At 45.2% G+C, this 21,105-nt stretch overlaps 1 protein-coding gene across 5 annotated transcripts in view; it reads right to left on the minus strand.

Annotated features, from left to right (window-relative positions):
• The window catches only part of LOC147101798 (regulator of G protein signaling 3-like), a 311,192-nt gene that overhangs the window by 142,228 nt on the left and 147,859 nt on the right, over nt 1–21,105 (minus strand). For all 5 annotated transcript variants that reach the window (XM_085965760.1, XM_085965756.1, XM_085965757.1 and 2 more), the window contains exon 16: nt 12,970–13,081. In XM_085965760.1, the coding sequence (XP_085821886.1) occupies nt 12,970–13,081 (112 nt within the window). The remainder of the gene's footprint in view (nt 1–12,969; nt 13,082–21,105) is intronic.

Below are 21,105 nucleotides of genomic sequence, written 5' to 3' on the forward strand. Positions count from 1 at the left end.
GCCCATCAGGGACACCCTCAGCCGAGGCAGCCCATGGCCATGATGGTGACACGTCTTCCCTGGAGGGGAGCAGGGGGGGGGAAGGGTCGGAGGATAGTGAAGCTCCGGGGACCAGCGGGCTGCAGCAACGCGGGAGGGGTGGGGAAGCTCGGCGGCCTTCTCCCCGGAGGGTGAGTGCGGCCTCCAGTCCTGCTACGGTGAGCGCAGAGGAGGTGCGGCTCCTAGCGGAAATGGATGCCCAGGCTGAGCGCAGGCACACTGAGCTCATGGCTGCAGTGGCAAGGATGCCTGACTCCATAGAGTCACTGGCAAGGAGTGTGCAGGAATTCGGGGCAGCACAGGCCAGGAGTCTGCAACAATTCAGTGCAGCACAGGCCAGGAGTCTGCAGGATGTCGCGGCAGCACAGGCTGTCATGCAGACACAGACCAGGGCCACACGGGCACTAACTGCTGCCACACTCGCTGGATCGGCCAGGCATCGCCGGGGCACTCGCCGTGCCGCAGCAGCCCAGCAGTCTGTGCCTCAGCAGATTGCTGTGCATGCTGCAGTGCTGGCCCGTGCGTGTGCCAATGTATCAGCCGACCAGGGAGTGTCTGTGATCTGTCAGGTTGGCAGCATTCCTGCAGCCAACACTGTCACTCCTCCATTGCAGCTGCCACCAGCTGTTGGACAGACTGCTGCCGCCCAAGCAGAGTTGGAGCAGTCAGCAGCCGGCCCCTCCAGGCCCAGAGCGGGTCCAGGCCGACCCCCAAGGGCATCTGCCGTCTCACCATCTGACCCTCAGCAGCCTTCCCCCAGCCTTGCTGCAGCCACTGGGGTCCCATTGAGGAGGAGCTGCAGGGCGGGCAGGGGCCAGTCACGGACACGAAACGGATCACCCTCGCAGGGGAAAAAGTAGAAGGTGTGGCCAAATGTTTTGTTTTACTTATAAAAGCCGAGACTGGTGTATTTGTTTCATATTTAAAGGCTGAGACTGGTGTATTTGTTTCATATAAAAAGGCAGAGACTGGTATATTTGTTTTACTTATAAAGCCCGAGACTGCTGTATTTGTTTTACTTATAAAGGCCGAGACTGGTGTATTTGTGTTTTTGCGGGGGGTTTCTCTCCATTAGTTTGTCATGTGGGAAGGGCACAGAGGTATCACAGTAAAAAATGTTCTTAAATCGCACTGTCCATGCTTTCTTTTGGAAGTCCTGGTTGGCCAGCTCGGCTGAGGGCTTGTGGAGCGGCTACATTCATCTTCTGCCATTGGCACAAGCCATTCCCTGAGAGGGGGCCTAGAACCGACTTGCAATAAGCCGCTGACGGGCGGCCCTTGCACTTTCTGCCTCCCTCCTGTGGTGGTCCTCCTACTCATCCTCCTCCTCTGGTGGTCCTCCAATGTCTGCTGGCAGTGGCCGAGTCCTGCGGATAGCCAGGTTGTGCAGCATGCAGCACACGACAACGAAATGGGAGACTCACTCAGGCGAGTACTGTAGGGCTCCCCCGGAACGATCCAGACAGCGGAACCGTTGCTTCAGCACGCTGATTGTTTGCTCAATGATGTTCCTGGTTGCTTGATGGCTGTCATTGTATCCCTCTTCAGCAGGGGTGCTGGGCGCACGGAGCGGGGTCATCAGCCAGGTGCACAAAGGATAGCCTTTGTCCCCGAGAAGCCATCCTCGTGGGTGAGGCTGGGCCTCGAACATGTCTGCCACAGAAGTCTGGCGCAGGATGAAGGCATCGTGGCTGCTGCCTGGAAAGCGGGCATTGACAGCTAGGATGAGCTGCCTGTGGTCACACACCAACTGCGCGTTGAGCGAATGGTAGCCCTTCCGGTTGCGGTAATCCTCGGCATTCTCTAGAGGTGCCCGCAAAGCCACATGCGTGCAGTCAATGGCGCCCTGCACCATGGGGAAGCCCGCTAATGCTGCAAAGCCCATTGCACGCTCTTGCTGCTTGTCAATGGTCATGGGGAAGGAGATGAACTGACGTCTCCTTCTGAAAAGGGCATTGGTCACCTGGCGGATGCAGCAATGTACCGCGAACTGGGAGATGTTGGAAATGTCCCCAGTAGCGGATTGGAAGGAGCCAGTGGCATAGAAGTTGAGAGCCACCATCACCTTCACTGCCACCAACAGAGATGTCCTGCTCCTCAGCTGTGACTGCAGATCTCCGCGAAGCAGGTGGCAGATCTCAGTGACCACCGCCCTTCTGAATCGCAGCCTCCAAACACACTGCTCCTCAGACATGTTCAGATATGAGAACTGCTGGCGGTATACCCTGGGTGGGTAAGGCCTCCTTTGCCGACGCCTGTTGGCCCTTCTCCATCTGGCCATGACTGGCACTCTCTCGCGGCGTCTCTGAGCCCTTTGAATGCAATGGAGAAGCCCAACGTTTCCACCCATTGCAGCCCCCATTATATGTTTCCAATCAATGCTATGACACTGAAGTTAAAGACAAGTGCAAAGCTGTGGCCTGAAGCCACAAGTACCTGTGCGAGTGTTGAGCCAAACCAGAAAGCTCTCTACCTTTGTCTCTCTCCAAAGATCCGTCTCTCACAAAGAAGGAGTGGTGCAAAATGGCTGCCATTTATACTGCAGGAGGAGTCCCCTTTAATTAGCGCCTCCCGCGCCCCGCAGCGACTGGGAACCGTTCCCCTCTACCTGTCGCTAGGGGCGCCAGGCGCACAACAGGCCGGCGCCACTGAATTTCCGGTTCGGGGCGCACAAAGGGCGTTGCACCATGAAATGACGTCAGGATCTGCGCGCGCAGCTGAGCGCGCGCAAACATAAGAACATAAGAAATAGGAGCAGGAGTAGGCCAATCGGCCCCTCGAGCCTGCTCCGCCATTCAATAAGATCATGGCTGATCTGATCCGAACCGCCAATCTACTATCACAGAACCATCTCCTGAATCTAACAGAATTAGACACACGAAATAGGAGCAGGATCAGGCTACACGGCCCCTGGGCCCGCTCCGCTACCCACAGGGCCATGTCCGATCCGAACCTAGACTCATGTCCAAATTCCTGCCCGCTCCCCGTAACCCTTAATTCCCTTTACTTCTAGGAAACTGTCTATTTCTGTTTTAAATTTATGTAATGATGTAGCTTCTACAGCTTTTTGGGGCAGCATATTCCATGGACCTACCACCCTCTGAGTGAAGTAGTTCCTCCTCATCTCAGTTTTGAAAGAGCAGCCCCTTATTCTAAGACTATGCCCCCTAGTTCTAATTTCACCCATCATCGGGAACATCCTCCCCACATCCAACCGATCCAACCCCTTCACAATCTTATATGTTTCAATAAGATCGCCTCTCATTCTTCTGAACTCCAATGAGTAGAGTCCCAATCTACTCAACCTCTCCTCATATGTCCATCCCCTCATCCCCGGGATTAACCGAGTGAACCTTCTTTGTACTGACTCGAGAGCAAGTATGTCTTTTCTTAAGTATGGACACCAAAACTGTATGCAGTATTCCAGGTGCGGTCTCACCAATACCTTGTACAACTGAAGCAATACCTCCCTATTTTTATATTCTATCCCCCTAGCAATGAAAGCCAACATTCCATTGGCCTTCTTAATCACTTACTGCACCTGCATACTAACCTTTTGAGTTTCGTGCACCAGGACCCCCAGATCCCTTTGTACTTCAGTACTTTCCAGTTTCTTGCCATTAAGATAATAACTTGCTCTACAATTTTTCCTGCCAAAGTGCATAACCTCACACTTTCCAGTATTGTATTCCATCTGCCAAATCTCTGCCCACTTACTTAGCCTGTCTATGTCCCCTTGCAGGTTTTTTATGTCCTCCTCACTCACTACTTTCCCTCCCATCTTAGTATCATCTGCAAACTTTGATATGTTACACTCGGTCCCCTCCTCCAAATCATTAATATAGATTGTAAAGAGTTGGGGACCCAGCACTGACCCCTGCGGAACACCACTAGTTACTGATTGCCAGTCTGAGAATGAACCATTTATCCCAACTCTCTGCCTTCTGTTAGATAGCCAATCCTCTATCCATGCCAGAATATTACCCCCAATCCTGTGATTTTTTATCTTAAGCAATAATCTTTTGTGTGGCACCTTGTCAAATGCCTTTTGGAAGTCTAAATACACTACGTCCACTGGTTCCCCTTTATCCACCCTATATGTTACTTCCTCAAAGAACTCCAGCAAATTTGTCAAACATGACTTCCCCTTCATAAAACCATGCTGACTTTGTCCTATTAAATTATGATTATCCAAATGTCCTGTTACTGTCTCCTTAATAATGGACTCCAAAATTTTACCTACCACAGATGTTAGGCTAACCGGTCTATAGTTTCCAGCCTTCTGTCTACTGCCCTTTTTAAATAAGGGTGTTACATTAGCAGTTTTCCAGTCTGCCGGGACCTTTGCTGAGTCCAGGGAGTTTTGGAAAATTATTACCAATGCATCCACAATCCACTCTCTGCAATGCTTTGGGAGCTCACCAGTATAATTATCTGTCACGTTAATGTTCAAGTATTTGGTATACATATTTTTAATGTAAAGCCTTGTGCCTTAGTTATGTCTCCCCTGCCCACCTACAATTTCGTTTTTTTAACTCCATTTTTGAATTCAAACTGATCCCTAGCTCAATATTCAGCGCAGCCAGGTCCCACCTCTCTATCCGCCCAGATTGCATGCTCAAGTCTGTAGTTGTGTTCGAACTGATAGCTTTCTGAGCAAGAGATGGAGTGCTACCGATTGAGCTAAGCTTAACAGTGCTCTCAAACAATCTTTTTTATTTTTGGTTAGTTTAAGTTTCACGTTAGTGCAACAAAATTCACCATAGAGCATTAAACAATCAAAGCAATTATACTATACAAACGCAGTGTTAACTTTTTGAGATCCTCAGAAAACTAAAAACCTATTTTCATCTCAATGCTCTTAAATATACTTCTTGTACTTCTTTAACATTTATGTCAGTGTGGGTGGTGCAATGAAATCCTCCATATGGGGGCCATACACTTAGCGATGACACTGTACGGAAGTAACTCTTAATATATGAAAGAAACTCTCAAGTGCCTCAAACGAAAAGCTGATTTCTCAGTGCTCTTAAAGCAAACTTGCTTGAACTTAAAGTTCATTTTTTTTGCAGTACACAAGGGGCTATAGGCGCAAGGTTTATTTTCCATGGGGACGTGCGCCCTGACTTGGTGCACCTATTGGCACTTTGGAATCCACTGTAATTAAGTAATATACATGATCACTCTCGCCCCACTAATTATTTTATTTTGAAAACTTGGCAAATCCACAAGGAAAGTGACAAGAATTGTCAAATAAAGGATTTTAACGCATTCACATCAGGGAAGATCCACCTTATTGCCAAAAGACAACCAGCATTGAAGTTTTGCAAAAAAAACAATAGCCAGAGACCATCCAGAAAGTTGCTTTTGAGGACAATGAAGTTTTTAAGCAGCTTCTTTGTTAGTGAGACTTCTTTAGGTGACAAACACTAAATAAACACACCTAATATTCACTGTTGTTAATTTTGTATTTGTCCCCCAAAAATAAATAAGCTGCTAAAAAATTCCCCCCCGCAAGAAGTAATATATATTGCTGCAAATTACTGCCTCAACTTTGTACACAACAAAATAATGGGAGAAAGTTATGTCTAATTGGTTCCAGTCCAATCTATCTGGGTCTGACAAGCCCTAGTCCCACCTTCCAAATGATCTGATTGGTTGATAATAACAATCTCCAAAGCCAGTGGAAAAAAAATTACTTTTGTTATGAAACAATGACAAACTGACACCTTTGTGGAAAAGCCCACACTAGTCTCCCAAATTCATGTAACTACTCCAGCAATATATTTTAGTTCAAACAGGAAGTGTGGGTGATGTCATCAGCAGAAACAGCTTTGTGGAGTTTTGAGCCTAACTATGTGGCAGTTTTATCATCATACAGTTGAAATTCAGGATCATTACAGCAACCTGTGGTATTTGATATTCGTATTTGCTCATACTTATCTCATTCAGTCTCTTCAGAGAGACTTTGGGGAGGAATTTTAACCCACCAGGACAGGCTGGACAGTGGCGGGGGGAGGGATTAAATTGTAAAAAGTGGAAAACCTGACCCCAACCCGCAGTGAATGCGCCTACTTCTGGTTTAACTGGGGCGGGCGAGTAACCTGCTCTCGAGAGGTGGGTCAGTAATTATAATATGTTAATGAGGCTGCTTGCCTCAGATTTTAGCAGCCATTTAGATTTAATGGGTTTCCCCGGGCTCAGGAAACCCGGCAGCTAAAGGGAGGCGAGAACTGCCGGATCCAAAAGGCAATTGCTTTTCCAGCTCTGCTTGTGGGCGAGGAGGTGCAGGAATGCTTCCCTCTCAAGCTAACCTGCCACTATCGGCCTCCCTCCCTGCAATCTCCAGACCACCGCCTCCCCCCACCCCCGATCTCTCCCCTCCCTGCGATCTCTCTTCTGTCTCAACCCCCACCCCACCCACACGATCTCTTTCTCTCCACATTCCTCCTTCCCCCTCCCTCTGCTATCCCCAACCTTGCCTGGTGATCCGTCCCTCCCTCCCTCCTCTCCGTTCCCTGGCTACGGCCTTGGACAGCAGGCTTTCACGCCAGGCAGTGGCCAGCCTCTCAATTCAAGGTCTCCCCAATAGCAGGTGTACATAGTACAGTATTATCTATATTGTTTATACAGTATTCAAAGAAAATCAACATTCTCTCCGGATCAACATTATCCAATACAGTCCAGCCAAAAGTTGGATCACAGAGCAGATAGTAATATCAAACCAATAAACATTCACTCCCTCCACCACCGGCGCACCGTGGCTGCAGTGTGTACCCTCTACAAGATGCACTGCAGCAACTCACCAAGGCTTCTTCGACAGCACCTTCTACCACCTAGAAGGACAAGGGCAGCAGGCGCATGGGAACGCCATCACCTGCAAGTTCCCCTCCAAGTTATACACCATCCTGACTTGGAAATATATCACTGTTCCTTCATCGTTGCGGAGTCAAAATCCTGGAACTCCCTCCCTAAAAGCACTATGGGAGTACCTTCACAACACAGATTGCAGTGGTTCAAGGCAGCGGCTCACCACCATTTTCTCAAGGGCTATTAGGAATGGGCAAAAAATGCTGGCCTTGCCAGTGATACCCACATCCCAGGAACGAATAAAAAATCTAAGTTTTGAAACCACACTTCAATTGGTAATTGAACCTAATGGTTCTCATTAGGCAGGTTTTGCTCATTCTCATCCAAGATCTAACCTACCCCACAGATGTGCACCTCCCAATCTGATATCAGCAATGTGAAAAACTATGAAAATACTTGCAAACTATCAGACCATCCTGCCCTCTCACAGGAGAAAGTGTGGTAAGAATAGTAACTTAAAAGTGAACATGTATTTAAGGAATTACAGCATAGAAAGTATAACTATAAATAAAGTTTAAAAATACCTTGTTGGTACTGGGTAGATTCATCTTTCCTCCACTATCTAGTATCCCGAAGCGGTTTAATCAAATACAGTGAACATTAACGTGCTGGTTCCTTTGTAAATGAGGAAAGCATCACAAACCAAATTTAACTCACTTGGCAGAACTAGGTTGACTTCATCTTATGGTCTAACCCATTTTGCAGTTTCTCTGTAAAAAGCACTTGCAAAGCAGAGGCCAGTACTGCACTACATAAAAGCCTCTACACAACTGGCAGTTGTTGCAAAACTGAAGGTAACCACAGGAAATGTGCAGTGGGAGGATATCGCTTTAAAAAAAACAATGCCTTTTTTGTATACAATTTTGAAAGAAGTTACCACGACTGCCTGAAGAATACTTTTAAAATATACATCAATGTATCAAGATTGTTAAACAAGAATAAACAGCACAAGGTAGTTCAATAAATTTGCATTGCATTTCAAGCCTTTTTTTGCAAAAACATAACTAATTAAATTGCTCTGCATCTTATCACCAACTCCTCGGAAAGTGTCAGATCCTGCTACAAGGTGAAAAGGAAGGGCAAAAGATAACAAACACAGCCAGTCATTTAAAATTCTCACAGGATAAATTACTCCTGTTTAGAATTGACTAAATAAATTAATCTTAAGTATTTCTAAAGTATTTCATAGGCAGAAATTACTTGAAATGAACAAACAAAATATAATTTTCCTTTCCACAAATTAAAAGGCACTTATTATCGAATGAATCTGAAGTCCCAATGAAATACTGAACAATGTTGTAAAAGGGACTTACAACTTTGTCAATATTTCAGTGGGATTCCTTTCTTGTACACTATTTCAAGTCATTTTATTTTTTATTTGAACCATAAATAATATGCATTAACTGAACTTTCCTGCACTTAACCTGAATTATGAGTGGTAAAAAGACCCTGTAGGGTCTTCATGCATCAGGTCAACATTTCTTCAACATACCACAGGGGTAAGCCCAGGCTGACAGCAAGGAAATCATTCAGGACTTTTTCCCTTGAAGATGCTTCTTTAAATGTCAAGGAATGCAGCTACATGACATTCACTTCATCTACCACAGTGCCTACCCTAGACTGACATGTCAGTCCCCCCCCCCCCATCACCCCCCCCAACACCAACTGAGGGACAACATGATAATAGAGGGGATAATGTGTAGCATTATCATTTACAGACGATTTATAACATAGGCCCTTAAAAAGACACTCCTGAATAAGGTGGGGAAAATCTAATCACAGGATGTTTTCCATTTGAAGTGTGAAGACCAATGAAAAAGGCTAGGAACACAAAACAGGCTGCTGTAGGCATGGTCTTCCATATTCTTTGAAAAAAGTTTAATCGCCACATACAAATAAAATTTGCTATCATCCCATCATTGAAAAAATGTGAGATAGGGATACCGACTCCAATAAATTAATATCATTGCACTGCTATTTGGTCATGTAACCATTATGTCCACTCTTCAAATTCAGGTCTGCAGTAGATATCTTCTCAAGATAAGTGGTATCAATTGCTCCTGTAGGCAGTCTGAGCATGTTTTGAGGAAGTTGAGTCATATTGCCCTATAGCTGCTGGTATGAAAGTGTGACCTGGACTATAACAATACTATCCCCTTGTGACATGAAACAGATAGTTGCGTCTTTTGCGTCTCCTCAAAGATGAGTCAAGCAAACATTTGACGAGGTGAGGCTTGACATGAGTCGATGTGCTACTTTATTTCACAGTGAGTGAGCATAGTTAGGCCTCAACTGGAATATTGTGTTCAATTCCAGGCACCACACTTTAGGAAGGATGTCAAGGCCTTAGAGAGGGTGCAGAAGAGATTTACAACAATAACGTGCATTTATAAAGCACCTTTAATGTAGTAAAACATCCCAAGGCGCTTCACAGGAGTGTTATCAAACAAAATTTGACACCGAGCCACATAAGGAGATATTAGGACAGATGACCAAAAGCTTGGTCAGAGTAAGGTTTTAAGGAACGTCTCAAAGGAGGAGAGAGAGATAGAGAGGCAGAGAATGGTACCAGGGATGAGGCATTTCAGTTATGTGGGGAGACTGAATAAGCTGGGGCTGTTCTCCTTAGAGCAGAGAAGGTTAAGAGGAGATTTGATGGAGGTGTTCAAAATCACGAACGGTTTTGATAAGAGTAAATAAGGAGAAACTGTTTCCAGTGGCAGAAGGGTTGGTAACCAGACAATACAAATTTAAGGTGATTGGCAAAAGAACCAGTGGCGACATGAGGAAACATTTACTTACACAGCAAGTTGTTGTGATCTAGAATGCACTGCCTGATAGGGTGTTGGAAGCAGATGTAATAGTAAATTTCAAAAGGGAATTGGATACTTGAACGAAAAAAAATTGCTGGGCTATGGGGAAAGAGCAGTCAATTGGGACTAGTTGGATTGCTTTACCAAAGAGCTGGCACAGGCACGATGGGCTGAATGGCCTCCTTCTGTGCTGTATCGTTCAGTGATTATATATGGAGAAACCGTTATGATCAGATTTACATTATTCAATCAGTACAATTTATCTAGCCATAATAATACAAAATAAAAACAGGACGCTTCCCCATTTGGGGCAGCACGGTGGCATAGTGGTTAGCACTGTTGCCTCACAGCGCCAGGAACCCGGGTTCAAATCCGGCCTCGGGTGACTGTCTGTGTGGAGTTTGCACATTCTCCCCGTGTCTGCGTGGGTTTTCTCCGGGTGCTCCGGTTTCCTCCCACAGTCCAAAAATGTGCGGGTTAGGATGATTGGCTATGATAAATTGACCCTTAGTGTTAGGGGGATTAAATACGGGGATAGGGTGGGATATGTGTTGGTGTAGGGGTTACGGGGATCGGGTGGGATATGTGTCGGTGCATGCTCGATGGGCCGAAATGGCCTCTATCTGCATTGTGGGGTTTCTGTGATTTCTGTGATTCTGTGATCAATGGGTCGTCTTAGTCTTCTAACTATTCCTCCAGAATTTCTGACTTTCTGAACCTGCCTAAACCTTTCGTAACTCTCTGTTTCAAAGTCTTACTGCCTTTACAGTCTTCCTTGTTTCAAGAAAACTCTCTCTATTTATTTTCCTTTTCACAAGTAGAAATCAAAAGACTTTCAATAGGTGTGAGGTGTTCTTCAATTTCCTAGACAAGTCAACAAATTGATTTTTTTCCTCTCTCGGGAAAACAACTTCCTTTTAGTTTATTAGCCAGCTTTCATCCAGGTGCTTTTTTTTAAACTGGTGAATTGTTCCTCCGTCCTTAAGCCTTTGTATAATGATCAATTTGCTTGGAGCAGCTTTATCAATCCATTCATAATTGTAAAACCTTCAATTAGATCACCTCAAAGTCTTAATGCAGCCGGTCGGGGCCATCTCAAAATTGTTTGGCTCGAATGCCAAGCCGGCCCGCAGGTAGGGGCGAGGCGAACGTAGGTTGGCAGCAGTCCATAGTCCTCCTGGCCCCACGTTAAGGTAAGTAAAAACAACGAGCCGTACATGTTCTTTGGCGGTCCCTGTACGGCTTCACCCAGTTTCTGCTGAATTTGCAGCCGGGTCCTAAATCAGGCGTTAGGCCCCTGATGAGCATATGAGGGGGGCCTAACGCCTGGTTTAGTTTGTCACTTTGGGCTCTTGGAAGTTGCCAGCTGCCAATATGGCAGCCAGCACACTTGCGGGGTGGATGGGGTAGAGGATCACACCCAGTAATTGGTTCTCCCAACGTGAATTTTGTGCCCAAAAGACAGGCATGATGAGCACCAATGTCTCTGTCCTCCACCCAATTGTTCCAGGAAACTGCTCCAAATACATTCTAGAATTTCATCACCGTTACTACTTGAGTTGTTCTGCTATTCCCAGTTTATGTGAAAACAAAACTTTCCCATTATAACCACTTTGTTTTTGCTACATGCTTCCAAGATCTCCATACTTCAACAACCCCCAATACGTCACTACCATCAGGAGGTCTTTAGACAACTCCTACCAGAGTCCTACATCCTTTGCTGTTCCTTAATTCTACGCATAATGTTTTCACTGAACGATCACCCTTACTGAAATTCCTTCTTTCTTCTGCTGTTATTGTGTCCTGCTATTTCTCCTGCTTTCACGATTTCCCTGAATTTTCGAAAGATTCTATAGCCTAGAATATTTAGTTCCCAATCATTCCCAGCTTGTAGCCATATCTCTAACGACTACACAAAGCTGAATTTGTGCTTATAACTCACTTATTTTATATCATATGCTGCCTACATTTGTGAACAGAATGAGTATCCAGCCAACCAACCGGAAAGGTACTGACACATTATCCTGGGGGAAAAGAAAATCACGAGCGATGTCATGTACACCAAATAGGTCAACCTTAGTTTACTCCTGTGTTATGTAGATGATACTGAATGAAAAGAATTTTAAAACAAAATCTTTAAAATATGAAAAGACATTGTTAAATACTGCAGCAACAATATCCTTGCATGTGTAAGAAAAACAGAAAAAGATGGAAATACAGTTTAGTCAGTGTATTATACTGAAATGTTACAGTACATATATTGGAATATTGCTCCACTTGTATTACAAATTTGGATTGTGGGATCTAAGCAGGAATCTACATTACTGTTGCTGCAAAAGCAGAGTGTTACAATTAGTGGGAAATGTACACAAAATATACATTTCCAGGCTGTCTGTAGCCAGCAAAATTAAAACATAAAACAGGGAAGATGGAGAAATACTCCCAAGAAAACTGGTATCTCCCCTCATAGCAAGCATTAAGGGATTTTGTGATTATGCAGCATAGGACATTGCTTTAATTGTGTTGACTTTTTATCTACAATGACATGTGCAAGGCAACCAATTGTGATTCCTCCCTGGGTTACAATAAACTCAATTTAGGTCTGGTGATGTCAGAGCCATTTGATTTGATTGCCTTGGAAAAGGTTACATTCTGATGCAAGAATGAACCACAGATTCTAATCCTATCCAATTTAAATCTTTCAACGTCGGAATGATTCAGAGATAGTGTCAGAAACCCTGTACACAGCTTAGCTATATCTGTGCTTTCTATGAGAGGCAATAGTTAATGTACGCATTCGCACAAAGCAACTGCATCAGCAGGCAGTGCATGAATGAACAGACATAAGCAGAGCTCCATGAAGCTCAAATCAGAAATGTTTCTCCAGAGATTAGGTGATCTGTTACTGTATTTACTTTGCTAATCCGGAAGTTTCCTTTTATATTCAAGTACATTAATAAAACAAGCCAGGTCAAGACTTAAGGAGCATTGTCTGCTCTCTTAAATCAGCACTACCAAAAAGAAAATAATTGGATTCCAACAAATCATAGATTTAATTAAATGTTGAAAAGTTAGTTATATTATTTCTGTCTTTGTAACATGTGGAAAGAAAAAAAAAAAGCAGGATCTGGAGAGCAGATCCATTGCCTAAAGATTTATTTACTGCTTCTGTATATGAGCTGCAAAATCTTAGTATATTTCTTAAGCATCTTGTGGGAGATTAAACTAATGGTTTGATACGACTCACCTTCCTGTAGCTCCATATTCTGGAGGAAAAGAGGATTTTGTAGAACACTGCATTGACCCCGTTCGTCCTCCTTGGTCAAAAGCATCAAGTCAGTATAGATGAAAATGCAGACCTGTAAAAGACACAAGGATAAACACACCTTCAATATTTGAACTGGATATTGAAGGTCATGCAATTCTTAAAAAATTGGGGGGGACTCGTGCTGCATTGCTCACAGTCTAAGTAGTACGAAACACAGCACTCCTTTTAAATAAACAGCAAAAATATTTTCACTTGATATAATTTAACCATTTTCCATTTTTCACCTTGATGATTGCACAGATAGGGTTCAATTTTGTCATTGGGACGGGCTGGGGGCGTGTCAGCCGCTTTTCGTGTTAGCCACCCGACTCCACTTTGATGTGGGGGAAAAATGCGATTTTCACCGAATTGGCCAATTGATTCCCAGCGTGTGGGAAGCCCTGGCCCAATTAGTCTTTCCACCCTGAAAGTCGCCTCCGATGACGTCATCAATGCTGCTGGATTTAAGGCCTGCAAGCAGCCTTGCTTCTTCTGGAGACTGCAAACTTCATGCCCATTGCTGTAAGCCCTTATTTCAGCCACGATGTCCAGCAGCAGCCCAAAGTCTGCTCCATGATTTGATGAAGCCGCCCTGCAAGCTCTGGTGGAGGGAGCCAGATCCAATAAGGAGGTGCTCTTCCCTTCCTTGGGGAGGAAAAAGCCTCCTCAACAGACTAAAGCTGTGTGGATGCAAGTGGCCCAGGAGGTCAACTCAATGTCTATGTGCCGCAGAACCTGGCTGCAGTGCAGGAAGAGGTTTCATGACCTTCTGCGCACTGGAAAAGTGAGTATGACTTTCCCATTACCCTCAATCTGATCCTCATCTCCTCTCCTCACCAGCATTCAGCTTTAGCAACCTCTTCCTCCGCATCCCACTTGACACTGACATCCCTGCACCCTTACCTATTCCATCTCTCTGTATGTTCACATTCACTTAGCTATTCGACTATGCAGCTCTCACACTCCCTATTGCTGTGATGCTATGACAATAGCTTACAACACACAGGGAGGGCCCTTGGTCTTGGCACCTCACTCCATCTTTGTCTCCTTCTAAGCATCTATGCTATGGAATCTCTACACTCACTCCTTCATTTTCACTCAAGCTCCACTTGTGTCACTCATTGCAGGAAAAGAGAGCCCACAATAAGAGGGAAAGAGCGAGGACAGGAGGAGGGCCACCCTCAGTAGCCCAGCTCACCACCTCGGAGGAGACGGCCCTGGAAATTGCCGGGATCGAGGAGGATTCCCAAGTGGGAGACAGACAGATGGGTGCAGCACAGCAAGCTGGTGACAGAATAGTTTGGCATCTCTCTCATTGACATTGCATGAGTGACTGATAATGATTCTGATGCTCTAACAGATTGACTTATGATCATCTGCACAATTCAATGTGCATGCAACCTTTACCTCACATCTCTGACTCTTTCCTTTACTCCCCCACAGGACCATCGAGAGCCCCCATCCCCACTAGCCAGGAGGAAGAGCCTGAGCATCCAGACTCCTCAGAGGAAGCTCCAACCTCTGAGGGCACAGCGTCTGCAGAATTCAGAGCAACCAGCACCAGCGCAGACACTCACACCTCGGTGGGACCCTTGCGAGATGGAGTAGTGTTGTCACCTGGTGTATCACAGCTCACAAGTGAGCATCAGCAGATGGTGGAGACAGGGACAGCTTGGCTCAGCTGCATGTCGACCCTGTGCTTAAGGGTCCATCCAGAGGAAGAGCGGTGCTGGAACTCCAGAAACAGGTGCAGGAGTCTCTGGCAGGTTTTGTCTCTAGGGTAGCTGCGAGTGTGGAGCGAATGGAGGAGTCCCTCGCTAACATGAGCAGAGCCTTTGTGGAGGCGTGGTGCATGAACGCAGCACCACGGAAAGGATGGCAACCTCCGTGGAAAGGCTGGCTATGGCCATGGAGGCAGTAAGTCGCCGGAGTGAGGAAAACATGGTGAGTGTTCAGAATAGACTGACATCTCTGGAGGAGCGAAGGTCAGCTATTGAACAGAGAAACCAGAGCTTCATAGAAGTCCTTCTGAGTAGGACTGCCAGTGCAGATACGGGTCCCCATGGCCCCCCTGATGTGCAGCAAGGTGCTCTCAAGCCACTTGCAAGCGCTGAGGGGGACCTGACCCATGAGAGGGAAGTTGGTGGCAGACATCAAGTGTTATTATGTTCATAAATAAATAGATGTTTTCATTATGAACAGCTAGCTTGAGCTAGTCATTTATTCAGCCATGTGGACTAGTGTACAGGCATCCATCTTGACTACTGCCTTATGGGTAGCCCACTACTAAACATACAGCTCCACCTAGTGTACCATTCTAGAATGACATGTTACTGATCATTACATCCCCCTTCCTTAGAGGTTAAACAAAATCAATATCAATCAATCATAACGACATAAACATCTTCACAACAGTGAACATATTTTCAAAGCTTTACTTTATGAACTCTAAGCTTTTCATTCTTTTATTATAGTTTTCTTTATACTCAAAGATTAAGTCTATCAGGCTTTTTTTACTTCACGTGTGGATCTTCTCAGCACAGGTAGGTCTGATGTGTTTTCATGAGAGCCTGTATGTGTGTTTGTGTTAGATTGTTCTGGTGGTGAGTGACAAGATTCAGTTGCGGCATTGTCATCGATTTGTTCTTGGATAGTTTCTTGTGTTTTCAGGAGGGAACGGCGGTTCCTCCTGAGAATCTGTCCTTCCTCAGTTCTAACAGTGTATGACCTTGGTCCTACTTCCTCAAGAACTGTAGCTTTCCTGTTCCATGCATCTGGATCCTCAATCCTGACAACATCATCCCTTGTCAATGGTTTCAGAGTTTTGGATGACTTGTCATAGTGTGATTTCTGTTTCAGCTTTAACAGTTGAAGTCTCTGTCTCAGTTCCTTACTCTGCTTTTCTTTTGCACAGCAGGGTAGCGTGGTGCGCAACTTGTGACCCATTAGGAGTTCAGCAGATGAAGAACCACAGTCTAAAGGGGAGGCTCGGTAGCTCAGCAGGGCGAGATAAGGATCAGACTTGCTTTCTGTTGCTTTCTTCAGTAGCTGTTTGAGAACTTGAACACCTTTCTCTGCCTTACCATTCGACTGAGCATACAGAGGACTGGATGTGATGTGTTGAAAGTCATAATGTGCTGCAAACTGTTGCCACTCCTTAGTTGAAGCACGGACCATTGTCGCTAACGGCAATCCTGGGAATTCCATGTCTGGCGAAGATGGATTTAACATGCATTATGACACTGCTTGCTGATGTGCTTGAGAGCAGCGCCATCTCAGGATAGTTAGAATAGTAGTCAATCACTATTAGATAGTCTTTACCATTCAAATGAAAGAGGTCCATACCAACCTTTTGCCATGGTGCTGTTGGTAAGTCAGCTACTATCATTGGTTCCTTTGCTTGTTTGTTTTGGTGTTTCTGACATGTCTCACATATGCCTATCATGTTCTCAATGTCCTTATTTATGCCAGGCCAATAAACAGTGTCTCTTGCTCTCCTTTTGCATTTTTCAATTCCGAGGTGTCCCTCATGAATCCTTTTGAGCATGTCTTGACGTAGAGCCTGTGGAATGACTATTCTGTTCTGTTTTAGTAATAGTCCACTTGCGACACTTAACTCTGACCTGATGTGATAGTACTTTGGACAGGAACCTTTTGGCCAACCATGATGAATGTTCTCTATTACTATTTGTAACATTGTATCTTTTACTGTTTCTTCTGCTATTTGCTTTGATTTTGTGTCTGACACGGGCAGCGCAGCAGTGACCATACTCACATGAACATCCACGTCTTCCTCAGTAGAGCTCACATGACTCATTGTGGGTGCTCGGGATAGTGCCTGGTGTGTAGATCAGTTCAAAGTCATATCTTTGCAGCTTCATCATGAGTCGTTGAATCCTTGGAGACATCTCATTCAGGTTTCTTTTTATGATGGCAACCAGTGGGCAGTGGTCTGTCTCAACTGTGAAGGTGGGAAGTCCATATATGTAGCCATGGAACTTTTCTAGTCCAACTACCAAGCCGAGACATTCCTTTTCAATTGGGCGTATCGACACTCAGAATCAGTCATAGACCTGGAGGCATAGGCAACAGACTTCCAATCTTCACCCTCTGCTTGTAGCAAGACCGTGCCTAGGCCATCTTTTGATGCATCCGTTGACCCTTTGATTCTCTTTGTTGGGTCAAAGAAGGTGAGTACAGGTGTGGTTGTCAGCACTGTTTTAAGGTTGATCCACTCTTGTTCATGTCTTTCTGTCCATGCGAACTCATTTATTTTATGTAGCAGGTCTTGCAGACAGGCTGTCTTGGCTGACAAGTTAGGAATGAACTTTCCAATGAAGTTTATCATCCCCATGATGCGTAGCACTCCTTTTTTGTCAGTGGGTCGGGGCATGTTGAGTATGGCGTTTACTTTTTCCATATCTGGCTCTATTCCTTTACCAGATAGATTATCTCCTAGGAAAGTGACTTCCTGGACACCAAACTGACACTTGGCTTTGTTGAGCTTCAGTCCATTCCGGCGTATGCTCTGTAGCGCTTTAGTCAGTCTCTCATTGTGTTCTTTCAGTGTGGAGCCCCAGATGATGATGTCATCAACATAGACCCGAACTCCTTCCAGACCTTCAATTATGTGTTCCATCGCTCTATGAAAGATTTCAGATGCAGATATTATCCCGAAAGGCATTCTAAGGAAACAATACCTGCCAAATGGTGTGTTGAAGGTACAGTATTTGGTGCTCTCTTCATCCAGTTTTAGTTGCCAAAATCCTTGTGAGGCATCGAGCTTTGTGAAGTATCTGGCACCTGACATTTCACTGGTGATTTCTTCTCGCTTGGGAATCTGGTAGTGTTCACGTTTTATGTTTGCATTTAAGTCCTTTGGATCCATGCATACTCTTAGATCATTGTTCTTTTTCTTTACACATACCATGGAGTTAACCCATTCTGTTGGCTCTTCGACTTTCCTGATGACTCCTAGTGTGGTCATTCTGTCCAGTTCTTTCTTGAGCCGGTCATGCAGGGGTGCTGGAACTCTCCGTGGAGCATGTACCACTGGCTGAGCATCCTGCTTTAGCTGGATCTTGTAAGTGAATGGTAGAACTCCAAATCCTTTGAACACATCCTGGAAATTACTCACTACAGAATCCATCAAGTCATCTGGTCTGCTTATGGCACAGTTTATACGGTAGACTCTCTTGACCAGTTCTAAGTCCTCACAAGCTTTGTCACCTAGTAGTGAATCAAGTCCTTCAGCCACAACAGAAAACATGAGATGATGCACCTTGTCTTTGACTGTCACTTTAAGTGTGCATACACCTAAGCTATCTATTTTCTGTCCATTATAGTTCTTCAGTAGTACTGACTTTTTCTGTATTTTGGGCTTTTCTTTCATATTTTTAATGTCACTCATACTGATTAAGTTTGCTTTTGCCCCAGTGTCTAGTTTCAATGTAACTAATGCTCCATTTACCTGCAGTGGCATCATCCATTTGTCCTCTTTTACTGCATTAACTTTATGTTCAGCATTGTCCATTCCTGAGGGCTGCACATTTTCTGTATCCTTTTCTATATTGTCACATGACACCATTCCTACAAAAAATGTCTCACTTAAATCAGTGTCCTCAATCACATTGACTTGTTGCCCTTTCTTTGTTTTTACTTTGGAAAAGCATTGTTTGGCAAAGTGATTCTTTCCATTACATTTTGTGCACATTTTTCCAAACGCTGGGCATTGTCTTGACTGGTGCTGGTAACCACAGCGTTTACAATTAAAAATTCCATCCTCCGATTGCTTTGCATTTCTGTTCTGCCCACGTTTCTTCCCCTTGTAGGACACAGCACCGACAGCAGCATTCACTGTCATTCACTACAGTCGCATTATTATTAATTTCACTGAAAGTCTTTGCGTGCTGTTGAGCTAGCTCACTGGCATGGCATATTTTCACAGCATCCTCCAATGTTAGTTTGGTTTCTCTCAACAAACGTTCCCTGACTTTCTTATCATGAATACCAAACACAATCTGGTCACGAATTATGGATGATTTCAGTTCAGAGAAATTACACGTCTGTGCTTTCAGTTTCAGATCGTTCACAAAGCTATCAAAAGTCTCATTTTGCTGCTGTGTCCGTGAACGGAACACATACCTCTCATAGGTCTCGTTCTTTTTTGGAGAACAATGTGTATCAAACTTCTTTAGCACATCATCCATTTTTTCTCTGTCCTCCTCTTGATCAAAGACAAACGTATTAAATACCTCTATCGCCTGCGGGCCTGCAACCGTGAGCAGCAACGCTATTTTCCTTGCGTCTGGCATCGTACCGAACCCGATGGCGGCAATGTAGATTTCAAATTGTTGTTTGAAAGTCCGCCAATTGCAGTCGACATTCCCCATGAGTTTCAAACCCTCCGGTGGCTTCAAATTCTCCATGTCGCGTTTCACAATATTCAGCAGATATTACCAATCCTGGTACCATGTTATGTTCATAAATAAATAGACGTTTTCATTATGAACAGCTAGCTTGAGCTAGTCATTTATTCAGCCATGTGGACTAGTGTACAGGCATCCATCTTGACTACTGCCTTATGGGTAGCCCACTACTAAACATACAGCTCCACCTAGTGTACCATTCTGGAATGACATGTTACTGATCATTACAATCAAGGAAGTGGGGGCTCCTCTCCAAGCGCTCACACTTCCATGCCACTTCAGAGCCCTCGGTCAGAGCCCCACCCAACTGAGATTGACGTCTCAACCCCTGCACAGCCACAGGAGCAGCAGACTGTTGACGAGCCCTCACAGGCTCGCAACCTCAGAGGACGCCCGCCAAAGGTGTCAAGGCAGGAGCAGCAACAAAGTGAGCAAGGGGCCTCCACATCTGCTGAAGCCACAGGGGAAGAACCACGTAGGAGCACGCGTAAAAGAAAGGTAATGCACAAGTAGTCACAAGGGTAGTCACGGGTGTAATTTTGTGTTTATTTTTAACATGCCATCAGTTGCATATTGTCATAAAAAATACTGAAGGGAAACTGTTGCAGTTGTGGCGTCTGTCATTTCGCAAATGGGACTTCCACATTGAGGGCTTAGGGTGACTTGCAATTGTCAGTATGGTGGTCAGAGTGATAGGAATCTGCAGGCTCTTGACCATTGTCGATGGTCTGATAAGAAGCTGCAAGGCAAAAGTGTTTGATTGTGCAGGCGAAGCAAATCTGGCCAAGTGCCTCCCTTGCATCCCGGGCAGCAATGTGGTCGCGCGCTGGCGTCTTCTGGCCTGTGCAGCTTCAGGTGTGTGAGCAGCAGCTGTTGATGCTGCTGCTGTTGGCGGTGCTGTTGTTTATGGTTCTGCTGCTGCCACGGCTGGTCTTCGTCCGAATCTGATGTCCAGGAGGAAAGGAAATAAATGGTTCCCATGCTTCTGGTATATGCCTCAGTTGAGGAAGCGCTCAGTCACGGTGGGGAGAAGGTTTTCCCAGGAGGTCACACTGGAAATGAGTGTCAGGCTCCAAACTTCCAAAACAATGAGTAGGCCTGTTAAAAGTTCCCCCAGACCTGAGACAACAAAGTTCTGCCACCTGCAAATGAAGATTGCTGAAAACTCCTTTTTAATGGTGGAGCTGCAGCTGTTAGTAAGCAATCCACTTGTGCTGCCGCCAGGTTTCACTGGCGTGTTTCAGAGGAGGCGTGAAGCGCGTGGGAAAAGCGTTAAAATCAGAAAGGCCTCTCAAAATGGGATTATAGAGGCACTTAACTGGTTGTTAAGGGCCTTAAGGGCCTATCCCGCCTCTTGGAGGCGGGATGGAGACGGGGTCAGAAAACTCGGATGTAGGAAAATTGCTCGGAGGTGAGATCAGGCCCGCCCGCCAGTTTGTTGCGATTTTAACACCTCACATGCCTCCAATCCCGCCTCCTCGGGCCTGGTAAAATCGAGCCCATAGTCTTCACTATCTTGACTTAGCTAAATATTACCAAAAGGCAAACACAAAATTGCTTAAATAAAATTTGCAAACGTATACTTTCACTGCACCTACAAAGTGTTGCTATATTCTGGAAACATAAAGAAGCCAATTTGTGATGTCAT

The sequence above is a fragment of the Somniosus microcephalus genome, chromosome 23 (genome assembly GCF_052327205.1).
Source record: "Somniosus microcephalus isolate GS21.2 chromosome 23, FLI_Smic_1.0, whole genome shotgun sequence".
Lineage (NCBI taxonomy): Eukaryota > Metazoa > Chordata > Chondrichthyes > Squaliformes > Somniosidae > Somniosus > Somniosus microcephalus.